The 17,713-nt window shown below is 53.1% G+C and overlaps 3 protein-coding genes across 6 annotated transcripts; 2 read left to right on the top strand and 1 right to left on the bottom strand.

Moving 5' to 3' along the window:
* Nucleotides 1-333: 333 nt before the first annotated feature.
* Nucleotides 334-4,621, top strand: plekho1b (pleckstrin homology domain containing O1b). Of its 2 annotated transcripts, XM_086078459.1 has the most exons (6): nt 334-507; nt 2,444-2,581; nt 3,132-3,272; nt 3,347-3,451; nt 3,631-3,729; nt 3,838-4,621. In XM_086078459.1, the coding sequence occupies exons 1-6, from the start codon at nt 424-426 to the stop codon at nt 4,462-4,464; spliced, it is 1,194 nt and encodes a 397-aa protein (XP_085934585.1). In that variant the 5' UTR covers nt 334-423; the 3' UTR covers nt 4,465-4,621. The 2 variants fall into 2 exon arrangements, with proteins under 2 accessions (XP_085934585.1, XP_085934586.1); XM_086078460.1 differs by lacking the exon at nt 2,444-2,581.
* Nucleotides 4,622-5,340: 719 nt separating this feature from the next.
* LOC147173089 (putative acidic leucine-rich nuclear phosphoprotein 32 family member C) lies at nt 5,341-8,217 on the bottom strand. Of its 2 annotated transcripts, XM_086078466.1 has the most exons (7): nt 8,016-8,217; nt 7,554-7,703; nt 6,807-6,929; nt 6,586-6,739; nt 6,160-6,281; nt 5,690-5,741; nt 5,341-5,629 (listed from the first exon to the last, which is right to left on the bottom strand). In XM_086078466.1, the coding sequence occupies exons 1-7, from the start codon at nt 8,079-8,081 to the stop codon at nt 5,559-5,561; spliced, it is 738 nt and encodes a 245-aa protein (XP_085934592.1). In that variant the 5' UTR covers nt 8,082-8,217; the 3' UTR covers nt 5,341-5,558. The 2 variants fall into 2 exon arrangements, with proteins under 2 accessions (XP_085934592.1, XP_085934593.1); XM_086078467.1 differs by lacking the exon at nt 7,554-7,703.
* myo1eb (myosin IEb) lies at nt 7,947-17,486 on the top strand. Of its 2 annotated transcripts, XM_086078448.1 has the most exons (28): nt 7,949-8,941; nt 9,636-9,773; nt 9,852-9,941; nt 10,643-10,737; nt 10,807-10,894; nt 10,967-11,056; nt 11,173-11,304; nt 11,460-11,594; nt 11,672-11,804; nt 11,897-12,093; nt 12,179-12,259; nt 12,340-12,426; nt 12,541-12,627; nt 13,715-13,882; nt 13,958-14,043; nt 14,128-14,209; nt 14,283-14,488; nt 14,566-14,710; nt 14,792-14,906; nt 14,975-15,144; nt 15,244-15,389; nt 15,657-15,803; nt 15,925-16,082; nt 16,159-16,233; nt 16,302-16,497; nt 16,676-16,839; nt 17,119-17,203; nt 17,268-17,486. In XM_086078448.1, exons 1-27 carry the CDS (start codon nt 8,939-8,941, stop codon nt 17,193-17,195), a joined length of 3,291 nt encoding a protein of 1,096 aa, XP_085934574.1. In that variant the 5' UTR covers nt 7,949-8,938; the 3' UTR covers nt 17,196-17,203; nt 17,268-17,486. The 2 variants fall into 2 exon arrangements, with proteins under 2 accessions (XP_085934573.1, XP_085934574.1); XM_086078447.1 differs by having other exon boundaries at nt 7,947-8,941; nt 14,975-15,389.
* Nucleotides 17,487-17,713: the final 227 nt, after the last annotated feature.

A 17,713-nucleotide genomic window follows, 5' to 3' on the forward strand; every position in this document is an offset into this window, starting at 1 on the left:
ATCAAATGTGATAAGTTGGACGTGTCGTGACGTCATCTAAAAAAGAAAACGAAAAGCAGACGCTCCATTGGACTTCACCAGTGGCCTTCAATGGAAGGAATTGCTTCGTTTTGTTTGCCCAAACTTTTGATGTTTACACGTTAATACTTGAAATTGATCATGTTATGATTTTTTGGGGGGGGTTGTCAGCCCAGAATCGCAACAGACTGGACACGAGACCAAGTAGGGCCGGCACGCCAAAGTCTGGCCAGCAGAGGGCGCCGCGGGGCTGCCGAGGAGCCGCTTAGCCAGCAGGGGGTGAATTGGGGGGGGGGGGGGGGGTAAGTGCGGTGAGACAGTAAATGGACACCGAGCACGTCTGCTGTCCGCGTATCGGCGGAGTGTTGCGGGTCTGCCGTGAGCCGCTTTGGAGCAGCCGCCAAAATGCTGGCCGGCCCGCCGGACGCCAACTGCCAGACGGCGACAACAACAACGAAGGAGAAGAACAAACACTCGGACACTCACACGGTGAGGAAGCGCGCCGCACACGCACACGCACACGCACACGCACACGCACAGATAGAAAGAACGGAAGGAGAAAGACAAAAGGATGACTTGGCAGCCTTTATTTTGAAATCGACAAAGTTGCTTGCTGGCCTGAAAGCAGCTTCCGTTTTTCAAAATTAAACTTTTTCTAAGCAGCCAAAAACGATTACACACGAAAACAAAAGCACTTTTCTGCCAAAAAGGTGCATTATTCAATACGAGATGTATTTTTTTTTAATACCGTACGTGTGTGCGCGTGTGTGTATACATATATATGTATACAGTCCAGCACTGCTATTTGTGGGGGTCCCGGCCGGCCCACCAGCAGCAATAAAGATGTGAGGCGCGGGCCCTGCTGGGGTGGGCAGTGGCTTGCCTGGCTGGGGGTGCAAAGAACATGCTTTTTTTTTTTAAAAACCTTAATTAAGCGGTTAAGAAAATGGATAGAATAAAGTGTAATTGCACATCCATTACAGTAGGCGGCAGTGGTGCTCTGATTGCCAGAGTGCACACCGGGAAAATGAGTGTTGTCGTCGTTTGCAGTGAGCACAGAAGCAAACCTGAAGTGCAGTCAACAAAAGAGGATGCAAAGAAAGGCCGAGAGAAACTCAACAGCAACGTTAAACAAGTTCTTCTTTCTTGCAAGTTGAACTGTTTTCTTGAATGTTAGTGAAGATGCAAGTGTCGTGTGTCGCGTGGGGCTCGCCGACACAAATGCTGGCAATCGGGACGAGCGCAGGCCTAAATATTGACAAACGCAGCCATAAGCGGGCGCGGTGCGAGGGAAATCCGAAACCAAGCAGAGTCCGAGAATGAAAATCAAAGTGCAAGACGAGACCGAACAGGAAACGGCCGCGTCGCAGCGACAACGCTTGGAAGGGAAGCGCAATGAGGGAGCAAGAAGACCACAGGTGGACACGATGACGATGACTAAACGCGCAATGAGGGAGCAAGAAGACCACAGGTGGACACGATGACGATGACTAAACGCGCAATGAGGGAGCAAGAAGACCACAGGTGGACACGATGACGATGACTAAACGCGCAATGAGGGAGCAAGAAGACCACAGGTGGACACGATGACGATGACTAAACGCGCAATGAGGGAGCAAGAAGACCACAGATGGACACGATGACGATGACTAAACGCGCAATGAGGGAGCAAGAAGACCACAGGTGGACACGATGACGATGACTAAACGCGCAATGAGGGAGCAAGAAGACCACAGGTGGACACGATGACGATGACTAAACGCGCAATGAGGGAGCAAGAAGACCACAGGTGGACACGATGACTTGACAAAAAAACGAAACGCACACAACTTGACCAAACTCAAGTCCAATCAAAACCAAATCAACACCAGACAGATTAGGACAACAACGTTATGTATGCAAATATGCAAATGTGGCAAGCTTTACATGCTCATCAGGATTGCGTTCATTTTGAGCTCTTTTTTATTTCTCAAATTGCTTCATTCAATTATGTTTCATTCGTTTACAAAATGTCATGAAATCAAGTGAAAAATCTTGCAATTCAAATACAATTTTGAAAAAAAACCACTGTGTGTGCGCGTTTTGACACGCGTGCTGACTGGCAGGCGCGGGAGCGAGCAGCTGCTTCTTAAACCTTCTTACTCTTCTTCTTCAAACGGAATAGAGAGAATATTTCAAAAGGTCATCGCGAACGTCTCCATCCTGCTCGAGCGACCTTTTGCAAACGTTGCCTCCGACTCGTTCAAACGCAAAAAAGTTGTCAGCTTTCTTCAAGTCACTTCATTGCCGGCCGACTTTCTGCTTTCAAGGGAAAACACAAGCCCTTGAGCAAGCCTTTTGCCTTCAAGGCCACTCGTTCGGTCAGCGTCGATCCATCGATCGATGGATCCGTTCGGCTCCAAAGTCATTCAAATGCGTCCGGCAGGTGGCGTCCATTTTGTCCTGCCAAGCGGACAAGGCCGGCTGGCTGCGAAGGTTCTGCGGCAAAGGAATGTTCCGGGAGATCTGGAAGAACCGCTTTGTCGTCCTCAAAGACCACCAGCTGACGGTCTGCGAGAAGGAGGTGGGATGATGAGGAGGATGAAGATGAGGAGGATGACGAGGATGATGCTGAGGTGGATGAGGATGAGGATGAGGATGAGGATGCTGATGAGGATGATGAGGATAATGAAGAAAGATGAGGGTGATAATAAGATGAGGATAATGATGAGGATGATGATGACGATGCTGATGAGTATGATGATGATAATGATGAAGATGAGGATGACGTCAATTTGCCGGCCACATCACAATTTGGCCACTTGCAAACTATCACACACTTTCTGTGGCAGAGTCGCATTTCACTGAACACGCACACGCGCGCGCGTGCACCCTGAGGGGGCGTGTCCCCAACTGAAAGCTGATTAATAATGCATGTGGTTTCCATGACGACCAACCTGCTAAACAGTTGCACGACTATCAAATGCACGCCAGCGATGCGAACTTGCATGAAAGTCACCAAAATGCAATTTACGTTCAGTAAAAATGAAAATGCTGCCATTTGAGTTGTGAGCGAGCCCAGTTTGTTTGTTTGTTTGTGTGTTTGTGTGTTTGTGTGTTTGTGTGAGTGTCAGGGTCGCGCGGGTGCTGATGAGGTTTTGGACTTGAGCCACTTCGGCAGCTGCGACGACGTCAGGAAGCACAAAAAGAAAAGTCGAAGCAAAAAGAATCTCAGCAAGTTTACGCTTCAACGATGCCGCTCAGCACACAACACGGTACGCGCGCGCACGCACGCACGCACGCTCGTCTTGAGGGCGCCGTACGTCACGTGTGCGCGCGCGTGTTTTAGGTTGTGAGCGTTCTGTTCCTGGCAGTGAGTCCCGAGGACAAAGAGTCGTGGATCAGCGCGCTCGATGTCGCCATCACGAGGGCCAAGAACAGAATTCTGGATCAGGTAATGGTCGCACGCGTGTACGTGTGTGTGCGCGCGCGCGCGAGCACACGGGCACTGCAGGGTGAAGAAGACTCTCGGAGCCCCTTAATTGAAGTGCTGACGTAACAAACCACGAGATGAGGCAGCTGATGTGTGTTGTGCCGCCAACAGGAAGTTGAGTGGTATTGTTTGGCTTGCAGGTGACTGCAAACGAGGCTCACCTGTGTCACCTGACGCGGGACCGAGCCCGGATCCGTCACGGCCGCCGCCCGCCAAGCCGAGGTCACCTGCTGGCTGCGGTCAGTTAACGCTTCCGACGCCCTCTCGACGCCTTCCGACCCGTTGGCTTGACCGTGCGGGTCTTAAGTGGTCCTGGCTCTTTTCTTTCTTTCTTTTTTTGTGTGAAGGCGTCCTCATCAGACGGGACTGTGACTTTGGATCTGATTGACGAGGGCAACCTTCCAGCAGCATGCAAAGCCGATAGCCGCCACCCAGAAGAAGCCCCGCCCACCTCGGACCATTACGGGTCCAGACCCCATAGCGCACGCTTTGCCGGGACCGTCCAAGCTCCCGGAAAGTCACAGAGTCTTCCTCGCGAGGCGGCGGGGGCGGCGGCGGAGGCGCGACCGGGGACGGGTGCCGACTGGACTTCCGGGTCGGGAAAACAAGCCGGGACGTCACCGAAGAACCGCTGCTCCTCCATGGACGAGATTTCCAGCCACTCTGACAAGAACCGAGCCGTCCCCGCGTCCGTCAGCCGCTTGCGCCGCCTCATCAGCCTGAAGGTAGCGCAGACAGAACGGATTCTGGCGGCCACGCAGGACCCGGCCAAGTGGGACCGACCCGAAGGCCAAGACGGGAAAGGACCGCGGTCGGTGGAGGAAACCAGAGCGGAAGTCTGCGGTCTCCTGAAGGAGGCGCTGGAAGTCCTGGAGCAGGCCCGCCAGGTCCTGCGGGAGGTCAAGGAGCTCAGGGAAGTCCACTGCCAGCTGGACCAGTCCCAAGACCGCAACCGGCCAGACATGCCAAGCTGAAGTGCCGGCTAAGTCTTGATTTCCAAAGTCAGGACGGCTGAGGAATATTTCGTCCAGTCTGCGGATGCTCATGAAAAAAATGAAGTAAAAATCTTCATATTAAAATGTCAATCATCAATCAAAGCAAACTGTGCGATCAATAAAAGGAACATGTCAATATGATCTGTGTTATGCTAACTGGGAAGAAGCTAACCGCAATTTATTCACTGGTCATTTTTCCAAAAGGGGGCGCCAGAGGGTCTGACGCTCCTCCACTCTCAATTTCTTGAGTGGCCGCCAGTAGGTGGCAGCGTTGCATCATTTCTCATTTGAAATCGGCCCATTTCGGTACAGTTCGGAAACCCGACGGCGGTCTTGGATGTACGACGACGCTCAACACTTCCGGTGAGTCGGCGTCGCTCCCGGCACGAAGAAAATCTCAGGAAATGCGGCGTTCAAATGTTTCGCGAGTCACCAAACGAAAAGGCAAAAATATTTGCGCCACACAAATTGTAGACCTTTTTTGATTCTTGTCTTCAATTTGGTCTACAGCAAGAAAAATGGCGTCCATGTGATTGGAAATGGTCATTTCCTTGACTTTTCCTCATCAAAATCACTCGTTTCACCTTTGGTGGCCTTCAAATCCACACCAGATTCAAGAATCCAAGAAGGTTTTTCCGTCTGTCGGTTTTTGAAAAGCTTCTCTTTGCCGTTTTCCGAAAGAAAGTAAAAAGGTCAAATCTGAGGTGTGTTTTGGGGAAAAGACTCGAGCGTCTCTTCTTCCATTTGGCGCATTTGGCGGACACACGATCTTCCAACAGGTTATTATGCGGCTCTTGAAAAAAATGCGGCCGGCCAGCAGCCAATGAGAGCCTCATGAAAAACGAGAGCGTCCAATTGCTTGTAGCGCTTTTATTGAAAAACAATGACGTCATGTGGTCACATGATGGCGCCAGAAAACAACAAAAACTTTCAAAGTTAAGAGTTCACTCGTATTTACACAGCAGAACCGGGACCGAGCCGAGACCAGACCGGGACCAGCTGATCACCGAGCGCCGTTTCCTGTGCCCCGGAGGGGGCGGGGCCGAAGGTCCGGCCAAAAATGCGGCGCTCGACTATTGGTCGTCTTCATCCTCATCGTCTTCGTCGTCTCTCTTCCTCTTGTCGCCTCGGAGCGCCTCGTCGTCTGGGGAGTCGAGGGCGACGTCAACCTTTGGCAAAATTGCGTAATTCCCAACAAACTAACCTTCATCGTCCTCCTCCTCTTCCTCCACGTAGTCGCCGTCGTCTTCCTCGTCCTGAAGGCAAAAGTGGCACAGGTTCATTCGATGGTGGCTTGGACACCTTCCGTCCGTCCGTCCGTCCGTCCGTCCGTCCACTTTTTAACTCACAAGATGGCCGCCAACTGCCGTGTTGTCAACTCACAAGACTTTTTTGCTGACAAATGAGCCTCGACACTCTTTGTTGATTGCAAAAATGAAAAACATTTGGCTTGATGCTAACGTACAATGCGAAAGGCCGTCGGCAGGCTAAAGGAGAGCAGCTCCAAAAGTCGCTTTCTTCATTTTGTTACTTCATTTTTTTTTACACTTTATGCGGATCGGTCGGATGGCGCAAGTCGCACCTTCGGCAAACACGCTAACTGCGAAAGCGCTTATTGGCAGCCGCAAAAGGATTTGGGTCAAAAGTCGGGTTCCTTTTTTTGCCCTCACCCACCTGGATGCCGTCCTTCATCAGGTACGACAGCCCCACCTCCTCGTCCGAGACATTGTCATCATCTTCCTCGTCTTCCTCGTCATCCTCTTCTTCATCATGTGGACCGGCGCCATCGTCCTCGCCTGCAAAGCAAAAGCTTTCCTGTGTCTCAAAACTTCTTGTGGGCAGGAGGGATGCCCGATACCACTTTTTTCCAGTCCCAGTACGCGCCGATACCAAGTAGCGATACCTCTGGTACTTTTAATCTGTAAACACGAAGACCTTTCAGACTCTTTTTACTCTCTTAGCTCTCAGTGGCCGGTATCGACAGCCTCCACGAGAACCCGATACCTTCAAAGAAGGCCAGCTTCGGCCCGATATGATTCGTGTTATCGGTACTCGCCCGTCCCTGCTGTGCAGCGTTTTTGCATTTGAATTCCTCGTTACCGTTATCGGAGCGTGGCGCCCGGTTGTCGTGGCGATCGTAGCCGTCCAGATAGGCGACGCCGGGCAGGAGGCGGAAGACGGCGCGGCGGTAGTCGTCCCGCGCGCTCACCTCGCAACCCGACACGTCCAACGTCTTCAGCTTCTTCAGGGGCTCCTGCGGGCGGAGCCAGGTCAGCGCCATGCCGGCTGCGCCGTGCCGGCGACTTCCTGCTTTTGCTCACCAAAGCCTCCAGGGCGGCCATGTCGCTGATCTTGTTGCCGCTGATGTTGAGGTGCGTCAGGTTGGGACACTTTTGGGCCAGCGCCTCCAAGCCGCCACAGATGGCGTTGCCGCTCAACTCCAGCTGACAAGCAGAAAAAAAGAAGCTCATCAGGTGGGCAGCAATGCATTGTGGGAACAGGGACTTGCTGTAATCCTGCTCACTTCCTGTTTTATTTTGAAAGCCGTGCGGAAAATGACCCATTCGACGGTCAATTGACAACGAAAGCATTTTGGAGCAACGTTCACGGGCGACAAATACTCGACTTTCCGAAACTGACCAAAGTGTCAACAGGTCCAGCAATTTGTTCTTTGGACAAGATGTTGACGCGGTCTTTCAACACGCGCAAGCGTAACGGATGTTTCGGGAGCTCTCAGGTGTGCGACGTTTCGAAAGGTTTCGAGGCAGCTCAAACAGGATCCGCGGGCAATCTGCATATTGGACCAGGAGACTTCAACGGAACATCACAAAAGTGCGTGGGCAATAATACGGCACCATTAATGGCAAAGGCGCGTCATTGATCACGCCTTACCTGTACGGAGCCAAATGCAAAACGCCGAGTCGTAAAGACCGACGGCGTTACGTTTGTTCGATTTTCCCGGTCTCGAGACCAAAGACTTTTGTGTCGGCGTCTTCGTAGAATGCCAAGAAAAGCTCGGACGCCAGTACAGCTTTCATGGTCTCGAGCCAGGTGACAGGAAGTCCCACCTTGTGCAGTTTGGGCAGCGAAGGCAGTTTGGAGAGCGACTTGAGGCCCACGTCGGCCATGCGCAGAACCTCCAGAGACGAAAACTCCTCCGTCACGCCGTCCACCTCGCCGTCTCCCGAACGGCACGTGTCCAAGGCCAACACGCACACCTGAACAAACAACAACACGACCATCGGCAGTTGGACGGTCACCATGGTAACCGATCCAACCGGAAGCGCCGAACGAGCACGACAACAAAGTTTTCGCGCCAAAGAGAAGTCAAGCGCTGCTTTTCAGTCACGTGACGGGGACTGGAAGGCGCGAACGCATTGCTTGAAAAATGGCGGAAAGGTGCGAAAGAACACAAGCGTCGTCGACGTCCCAGTCCATAAGCACGACTCGGACTCGATGTTGGCACTGGGACACACACGAGAAAGAAGACGACGAAAGGAGACATTTGCCGGCGGTCGCCGTGAACGCACCTCAGCGGGACTTCTGTCCTTCAGCTCTAAGTGGACCCTCTTCTTCATGTCCATGTCCATGTCCATGTCGAGTGGGGCGAAGCAGCCGAGAGCAAAAGAAAAGAAATGTAACGTAAATGTGACGCTCGCTGTACGAAGAAGGCCAAAGAAGCGCAACTACACCGCCATGTTGGACACTCGCCGCCCAACCACGCCCCTCCCCGCCAACGCCAATCGAATCGCCACAACCTCGCCTCCCATTGGTTAATCCTGGCACTAATGCCGCCCTTCCGGCCAGAGATCTTACTTTGAGAAGATCTTGAAATGCAGCGTTACTTTGGCGCCATTTTGAAGAACTCTTTTTTTTTTTTTTTTTTCTTTTTCTTTTTCTTTTTCTTTTTCTTTCTAGAACTCTGTTGTCGAGGAAATACTATTTCCTCTTTGCTGGAGACAAACGAGTGGAACTGTGCGAAATTGTGGTTGACATCAATATTTCACACAGGTGGAATATTATGACACAACTATTCCACACATCTTGACGGCAAAAGATGCATTCTAATACATAATTGATAGCACATCAATGGAGTTAAGAAATAATCACGGCAGTGCTTGAAGTCCAAATGGAGTTCGTAATGGCTTCTCTCGCTTTCTCTCTCTCTCTCTCCTCATCATGATAATTGAAAAACTATTCCACCTGGGATGAGGACTTGTCGTTCTGTATCCCGCCAGCAGGGGGGCAGAACATGTGTTTTCCTCAGAGGAGGAGGCGTGGCCATACCTGTCCGCACCTGCACGGACTTGACTTGACGCTCCGTCTGGCTCCAAAGCAGCGACAGTGATCACAGCAGCTAAGTGGACCCATGTGGACTCAAGTGGACTGGTCTGGTCTGGAGTGATTTGTGGCTCAACTTCAACTCTCCAGGAAGTGACAGGCAGCAGGAGACATGGTGAGGATCAACACGTCATGGCGACACGCCCTTCTCTGTTTCTCTGATCCGTGTCCGGATCGTGGTTGTGGTCCTTGTACTGGTCCCGGTCCCGGTCCCAGTCCCGGTCCCGGTCCCAGTCCCGGTCCCGGCCCTAGTACTGCTGCTGCTTCTGAGTCTCTCTTGAATTCTTATACTTGTGGCTGGCTGCGCACGCTTTTGTTCCGCAACTTTTTCCTTGACTTATTTCTGGTTTGTTTATCCAAAGATCAGAAGATCAACATGATCATGTTTTAAATGGCAAACGTTGGGGGGGAAAAACCAAACAACAAATAATGAAAGACAATAAATGGAACACAAAGTTATTTTGACGTACAGGCTCTTGGTGTCAATGCTGACACACGCTTGCACATACTTAAACTACACACACACACACACACACTGGCTGAGTGTGTAAATTGTGTTGTTTTGTGTCCACAAACATGAGCCGACAGGACTTTGGAATGCTGCAACTTCAGGAGGGGACACGCCTGCGTCTCACGTTTATCGCTACTTTCGCGGAGACATTTTGAAGCGTTCAAGTTTTTAGTTTTTTTTTTACATTTTCAGTTTGTCTTCAAAAGTCAAAATGAAAATGAATGTCTTCACTAATGACCCTTGCACTGGTGTGTGTGCGTGTAACATTAAAGTGGCTGTGGTTGCCCCGCCCACACAGGGCAGCAAGGAGCGCTATCATTGGCTGGCTCAGGACGTGAAGGTGAGCGGCGTGGACGACATGGTGCTGCTGTCCAAAATCAACGAGGACGCCATCACGGAGAACCTCAAGAAGAGATACATGGACGACTACATCTTTGTATCCTCAACGCACACGCGCACGCGCACACACGCACACACGGCCACTTGTACTGCAACCCTTGACCCCCTTTTACAGACCTACATTGGACCGGTTCTGATCTCCGTAAATCCCTTTAAACAACTTCCATATTTCACAGAAAGGGAAGTGGACCTCTACCAGGGAGCGGTACGCACACACATTTTTAATGTGTCGTAAAAATGTCATCTCAGGTTGAGGTTAGGTTGCAATGTTTATCAAACGTTGAGTGCAACTCGTGTCGACTGGCATTTTGTCGCTGTCTTTCTTTGAAAATGCCCGTGATCGCTTTTGAAAGTCCAACGTGTCTTCGAAAGCAGCCGAAGAAATTGAGGACGGAAACGAATGCAGTCAAAGTCAATATCGCACTTTGTCACTTTGCCATCTTCTTTTGAGAGCAAATAGGCGGCATGGCTCCGTGGTAGCGTGCTCGTCCGTCTCCCAAGCGGGAGGTTAGGGTTTCCGTGGTCTCCCTTCGTGGTCATCGTGTCCTTGAAGCCAAATTTGCCGACACGGCGGCAGTCGACCGCTGGTGTACGAACGCGTGTTTGGATGTGACGCTTACACGGTGGCGACCGATCCAAGTCAGTCCATTTAGCAAAATGTGTGTGGCACAAAGGCGGAGTCTTGATCAAGACGTGACCTCCAAATGCTCCTTGTCCGTCCACGGGCTTGAAAAACGAGTCGCGGCCCTGTCAATTGTGACAGGCCGTCCGTCGACTGTTAGCAAGCTACGCTAACGTGTGGTCGTCACGCGGTTTGTGACCTTGACCCACCCGATGACGGGACAGCGGTCAACCTTAGGGCCACTAGTGAACTGGCGCGTATGTTGATGATGTCACGTGTCTCAGGCCCAATACGAGAACCCGCCTCACGTCTACGCGCTGGCCGACGACGTTTATCGCAACATGATGATTGACAGCGAGAACCAGTGTGTCATCATCAGGTGGGCGGGACTTAACACCACTAATGTTTGCGCTTGGACTTCCCGTCTGACTTGTTTGCTGGTCCTCAGTGGCGAGAGCGGCGCCGGGAAGACGGTGGCGGCCAAATACATCATGAGCTACGTATCCAAGGTGTCAGGGGGAGGCGACAAGGTGCAGGTGAGTGGAGGGGGCGGGGCTTGAGATGAGGCGGGGTCAAATGGGTGTGTGTGTGTGTGTGTGCGTGTGCAGCACGTGAAGGACATCATCCTGCAATCCAACCCCCTGCTGGAGGCCTTCGGGAACGCCAAGACGGTCCGCAACAATAATTCCAGCCGCTTCGTTAGTATTCGCCACGCACGCACGCACGCACGCACGCACGCACGCACAGACAGAGGGACGGCGAGGTGGAGTCCGACGCACACGCGTGACGCGTGACACGTGCCCTTCCCTGACAGGGAAAGTACTTTGAGATCCAGTTCAGCCGCGGCGGCGCTCCCGACGGAGGAAAGATCTCCAACTTCCTGTTGGAGAAGAGCCGAGTGGTTTCGCAGAATCCAGGCGAGAGGAACTTCCACATATACTACCAGGTACCAACAGATACTACCAGGTACCAGCAGATGTTAGCGCCCGCTCCTACCGGCCATTGCCAGTTGCCGGCAGCTCTACGCCAGCTCCGCCTCCTGAACTCTAAGCCAAAGTTGTGAAAGCATAACTGCGCTTGCTTTTGACCTCTGACCCTCAGCTGCTGGATGGGGCAAGCGGGGAGCAGAGGGAAAACCTTGGGGTCACGACCCCCGACTATTACAACTACCTCAATCAATCGGGAACGTTCACGGTGGAAGACGTCAACGACAAGAAGGAATTCTCCGACACCTTGGTCCGTTTGTCCCTCGCTGCCCGTCCGTGCGTCCGTCAGTCCGTCAATCTTTGTCTCTCCATCTGGATCCGTGTCAGGACGCCATGTCGGTGGTGGGCCTGTCCACGGAGGACCAGGATTCGGTGGTTCAGCTGGTGGCCGGCATTCTCCACCTGGGCAACCTCAACTTCCGCGAGGAGAACAACTTTGCGGTGGTGGAGAGCTGCGACTGTAAGTTGCGGGAAGCCGTCGCGGTTGGCGGTGGCGTGTTGCCGGTTGGCGGTGGCCGGCTGCTGTAACGCCGGCCTGTGCGCCCGCTTCAGTTCTGGCCTTCCCGTCCTTCCTGCTGGGGATCCCTCAAGACGCCCTGTGCAGCAAACTGACCAGCAGGATCATGGACAGCAAGTGGGGCGGCAAGACCGAGTCCATCTCCGTCACCCTCAACACCGAGCAGGCCTGCTTCACCCGCGACGCTCTGGCCAAAGCGCTCTACAGCCGCCTCTTCGACTTCCTGGTCGACGTCAGTCCGCGTCCGCCTGCTCCCGCCAGCGCCCTGGGCTTCCACCTGACCTCTGACCCTGCGCGCGTGTGTGTGTTGCCGTCAGTGTGTCAATGGAGCCATCCAGAAAGATCAGGAGGAGTTCAACATCGGAGTCCTGGACATCTACGGCTTTGAGATCTTCCAGGTAAGACGCGCACGTGCACGCGCCCGCGCATGCACGCTCCTCGCTAATCCCGCCTTTGTGTTTGTGTTTTGCGATTTTAGCAAAACGGTTTTGAACAGTTCTGCATCAACTTTGTCAACGAGAAGCTGCAGCAGATTTTCATCCAGCTCACGTTGAAGGCCGAGCAGGTCCGTCACGTCCGTCACGTCCGCCACGTCCGTCACGTCCTCCCAGACCAGTCCAGCATCTTCCCTCCCTCACCTTCTGCGTGCGTGCGTGCGTGCGTGCGTGTGTGCGTGCAGGAGGAGTACGTTCAGGAGGGAATCAAGTGGACGCCCATCGACTATTTCAACAACAAAGTTGTGTGTGACCTCATCGAGTCCAAACTGGTGAGTTGCGCAAGTAGCCAACATCAAAATCCGCCTTTCCGCATCACGCCACGTTAAGATTTCCATGCCGATGTCCGTGGAGACTCGCTCAACTCCACAAAAGGTCCATTTTGCCAAACGGACCAAAAGTTTCCTTCACTTCTCGATCTCAGGAGTGGAATCGCCCCGTTTAGGTCACATTGCTCACTTGTTTTGTTGTTGCCGGGTAAGGTTGCGCAACCAATCAACCGCTGATGACTCAAATGAAGTAGACGATTGGCTGATGCGAACCCGGCGTCCAGTCATCATTTTCCCATCCGAGTCATAATGCGTCAATGCAGATTGATCCGTTTCAACCAGACGAGGGGATCGCACGTGCATGGCCGCGACGTGCGCTGCACAACTCGGAAGGCGCTTGTGCGAGTGTGTTTGCGTGCGTGTGCGAGACGCGGTTCCAGTGACGGGAATAATTGCTTGCATTAAGGCCTGCTTGTTGACATCTCATGCAACAGACTCGGACGCTGGCCCCCTCTCACGTCTTTTTGGCTTAGATGAGCTAGCTTAGCATTAGCAAGTGTAGCATTGGCGAGGATGAAGCTCCTAGCATAGCATTAGCAAGGACGAAGCTACAACAAGCTAGCACTCACGACATGGAGGGATTTAGAATGTTTGAATTGATTCGCTGCGTCCACGGCCAGCCGAGCATTCGGCAACTCCACGCGTTTGAATGAGACAAGCCAATATGGATGACGCTAAAGCGTCAAATTGTATTCGTCTTTTGTTGGACGATGGCGCGTTTTTGGGTAAGCGAGCGATTGCCCTCGATTCGGTAGGTCACCGCTTGAGGTGAATGCCAATCTGGAGTACTGACGATGAGTCCGGGCACTATTGCCAGGTGCGTCTGACGAATGGTCAGCTGACTGCTGGTTGAGAAACGTCTCATTGGCGTCCAAGATCTTTGTCCGTTGTAAGATGACCTTTCACCCCGGGGCTTCGTCAGACTGACTGAAAACAAACAACGGCGGCACAGACGCAAACGGGGCAAGTCCCAATTGGAAGTGAAGAAGTTGAAATGTCTTCAACGCGCGGTCCTTGCGGTCCTTCCCAGAATCCTCCTGGCATCATGAGCGTGCTGGACGACGTGTGCGCCACCATGCACGCCAAAGGCGACGGCGCAGACCAGACTCTGCTGCAGAAACTCCAAGGTCAAGTTGGCTCACACGAACACTTCAGCAGCTGGAACAAAGGATTCATCATCCACCACTACGCCGGAAAGGTGCGCCGCCGCCGCCGCCGCCGCCGCGCGGTGACGAGCCGTCCGTCGGTCTGATGAGCCGTTTGCCTCGCTCAGGTGTCGTACGACGTCAGCGGCTTCTGCGAGAGGAACCGAGACGTGCTGTTCAACGACATCATCGAGCTGATGCAAGGCAGCGAGTTGTAAGTGGCGTGCGCACGTGCCCGGCCGCGTGTGGTGGTGACCTTACTGACCGCGCTGCGCCCGCCCGCGTGCCGTTACGGCAGTCCCTTCATTAGAGCGCTTTTCCCCGAGAACCTGCAGGCGGAAAAGAGAGGACGTCCGAGCACGGCCAGCAGCAAGATCAAGGTGAGCGTCCGTCAGGTGCGCCGGTCCGCCTCGGTCATCAGGTGACCTCATGACGACCCTCCTCCGGGCTTAGAAACAAGCCAACACGCTGGTCCAGACACTGATGAAGTGCACGCCTCACTACATCCGCTGCATCAAACCCAACGAGACCAAACGTCCTCGGGACTGGGAGGACAACAGAGTGCGGCACCAGGTGGAGTACCTGGGCCTCCGCGAGAACATCCGGGTCCGTCGAGCAGGATATGCGTACCGCCGCCTTTTCAACAAGTTCCTCCAGAGGTCCGAGGGCAAAGAGCGCAAGCGAGCGCCGGTGGCGGCTCACGTCGCCCGCTGTCGCTAACCTTTCCACCGCACAGGTACGCCATCCTGACCAAGGAGACGTGGCCCACCTGGCAAGGGGACGAGCGGCAGGGCGTCCTGCACCTGCTCAACTCCGTCAACATGGACGAGGACCAGTTCCAGCTGGGCAAGACCAAAGTCTTTGTTAAAGCTCCGGAGTCGGTATGAAAAGACGTGGCGGTTGAAAAGACGTGGCGGTTGAAAAGTCCAGATCCAGCCAGCGTGTCCTTGCGTCTCCTGCAGCTCTTCCTGCTGGAGGAGATGAGGGAGCGCAAGTACAACGGTTACGCCCGGGTCATCCAAAAGGCCTGGCGTAAACACGTTGCCGTCCGCAAGTACGTGAAGATGAGGGAGGAAGGTGAGACCTCATCTGTCGCGCACTCTGCAGTTGGCTCCTCCCCTTCCTTTTCTCTCTTCCTCTTCTAGCATCTGACATCCTGCTGAACAAGAAGGAACGCCGCGAGAACAGCTTGAACCGCAACTTTGTGGGCGACTACATCGGCACCGATGTCCACCCGGAGATCCGGCAGTTTGTCGGCCGCAGGGAGAGGATCGACTTTGCCGACGTGGTGGTCAAATTCGACCGCAGGTTCAGGGTCAGACGCACGCTGAACTCGGCGGCTCCTTCACAGAAGAATCCGATTTGGCATGGCGTCCTTTTTCTTCTTCTTTCTTTCTTTCTTTCTTTTGAGCAGACGGTGAAGCGTGACCTCATACTCACACCCAAGTTCTTGTACCTGATTGGACGAGAGAAGGTGAAGCAGGGGCCAGATAAAGGTCATATCCAGGAGGTTCTCAAGAGGAAGATGGAGCTGGGCAGTATCCAGTCCGTTTCCTTGAGGTACAAGTCCCGGCTCAGAATTGCATCATGGGACTTGAACTGGGTTTAGAAAAGGAAGCGCAAAAAGGATGACGACGACGACGACGACTGAAACTTGTCGCCACTTGTTGCGTTTGTTCAAACAAACAAAGTGCGTCGCTCATATTCAGCCTCACAAGTGCTATTGGCGTATTTTCTGCAGTCAAGTTTGTTGTTGGGAATGAAAAGCGCGAAGTGAAGTGAAGCCTGCTGAAATGTGAACGAGGCTCCATCTTTGTTTGCGTCCAGCGCCCTGCAGGACGACGTCTTCATCATCCACCAACAAGAGTACGACAGCGTCCTTCAGAGCGTCTTCAAGACCGAATTTCTCAGTCTGCTCATCAAGCGTCATCACGAGAAAACTCAGAGGAATCTTCCACTCAAGTTCAACAACCTGTTAGTCCACAAATGCGTCTCGCTAGCTAGCTCGCTCGCTAGCTCGCAAGCTAGCTAGCTAGCGAGCTAGCGAGCTTGCCTACCGCGTTCCATCCTTCCTCGTCTTCCTCTGCTCTTTCAGTCTGGAGTTCAAAGTGAAGAAGGGGGGCTGGGGCCCGTTTAGCTCATCGGGTTCCAGACAGATCCAGTTCCAGGTAGGTCAGGGGAACGAGGCAGTCCTGAAACCCAGTGGGAAGGTTCTTCACGTCTCCATTGGACCGGGTCTGCCCAAAAACTCGCGTAAGCGCCAAGCGGCCTCGTGAGTGACCCCGAGGCTTTCCTGAGAGTCTCCTCAAGACTTGCCTTCTGTTCTCAGGACCCACAAGGAGGGACAACCGTAAGAGTCTCAACAGAGACAATTGGCCCCCACCCACCAACCGGAACAATCCAGGTACCGGAACATTCTGCTGTTTGAATGATGTCGAGTGCGGGGCTGATTTGCCCGCTTGACTTCCTCAGGCCCTCGCAACGAGCTTGTCAGGACCCGCCAAGGAAGCGGCGCCAGAGGCTCATTACTGAGGCAGCAGTCCAGCATGGAGCAGCCTAGTCTGCCCCGACTCCAGAACCAGAACCAGAACCAGAATCGGCAGGACAGCGGGCCCGCGAAGCATGTGGACATGGGCTTCATGAACGTCCCGGACCAGGGCGCCGCCGGGTGAGAACGCAGCTCGTGCCATCTTCACTCGAGGTGCCCGAGAGTCGGCGTCAATCGGGGGACGCCCGCCACTGTAGTCACTTGACGTGGTGCGACCGCGTGACTTGGAACCTGCCAGAAGAAGGATGAAGTCGGCCGAGACCCGTTCAGCTTCACACCTTTTTGCCTTTGCCTTTAGGCTGCAGCGGCGGCGTTCCAAAGAGGTGAAGCCGGTCCCCGGAGCGGGTCGACCCAAACCCAAGCCTCGTTCCCCGCAGTGTCGCGCCCTCTACGCTTACGACGCCCAGGACACGGACGAGCTCAGCTTCAACACGGACGACGTCATCGAGATTCTCACCGAAGGTACCGGCGGACGCAGGGAGCCGCCGTCCTCGTCTTTTTCTCCTTCCTTCTGTTCTTCTTCTCCTTTTGCTCCCTTTCTTAAAATAATACATTTGATTTCAAATGCTTTTTACATGGCAAGATCTCAAAGGGCTACAAGTAGAAAAGACAACGGTGTGCATTTTTAGTTATTATAAAAAAACATCTGAGAGGGGACCTCTTGGATTCTTCTTTTTTTTTTTTTTTTTTTTATCTCCTTCTCGTCCTCCGTCTTCTAACGATCAGACGTTTGTCGTTTAGATCCGTCGGGCTGGTGGTTCGGACGCCTTCGCGGCCGAGAGGGAATGTTTCCCGGAAACTACGTGGAGAAGATCTAGACGCTGAGGTCAGAGATCACGGACTCATTGTTTAAGAAAAACAACAACAACAACTCTCTTTGTGGCTGACAGCTGTCAGTCATCACCCCCAGGGGTCAGAGGTCAACATGCCGCCAGTTGGACGTGAAGCGGGCGGCTGTGGCGTGTTGCCATGGAAACTGGAGCAGATGTCAATGTGAGGCCGCGAGAGTGTTCATGAACTTTCATTCATGAGTGCTGTTTGACTGAAAGTCCAGTGAAAGCACACACGAATCAACCAAGTATGCAATAAATAAGCAAATTGAGATACTATACACCTTTGTTCTTTTTAAGCACCCAGTAGTTGAGCAACATCAGCTGGAGGTCGACGACGCTGAGAAAGTGACGTCAAACTCTGCTTATTTGAAAAGGAAAGACAGATTTAGTTCTAAAGGCACATTTCAGACTCAATGGGCTTTAAACGATTGAATGTTTAAAAGCAGTTTAAAAACTTAGAGCTCAACTGACATATTTATAAGTACATGGGAGAAAGACGGCTT

The sequence above is a fragment of the Leptonotus elevatus genome, chromosome 6, assembly GCF_054856555.1.
Source record: "Leptonotus elevatus isolate MCC_2025b chromosome 6, RoL_Lele_1.0, whole genome shotgun sequence".
Taxonomy (NCBI): domain Eukaryota; kingdom Metazoa; phylum Chordata; class Actinopteri; order Syngnathiformes; family Syngnathidae; genus Leptonotus; species Leptonotus elevatus.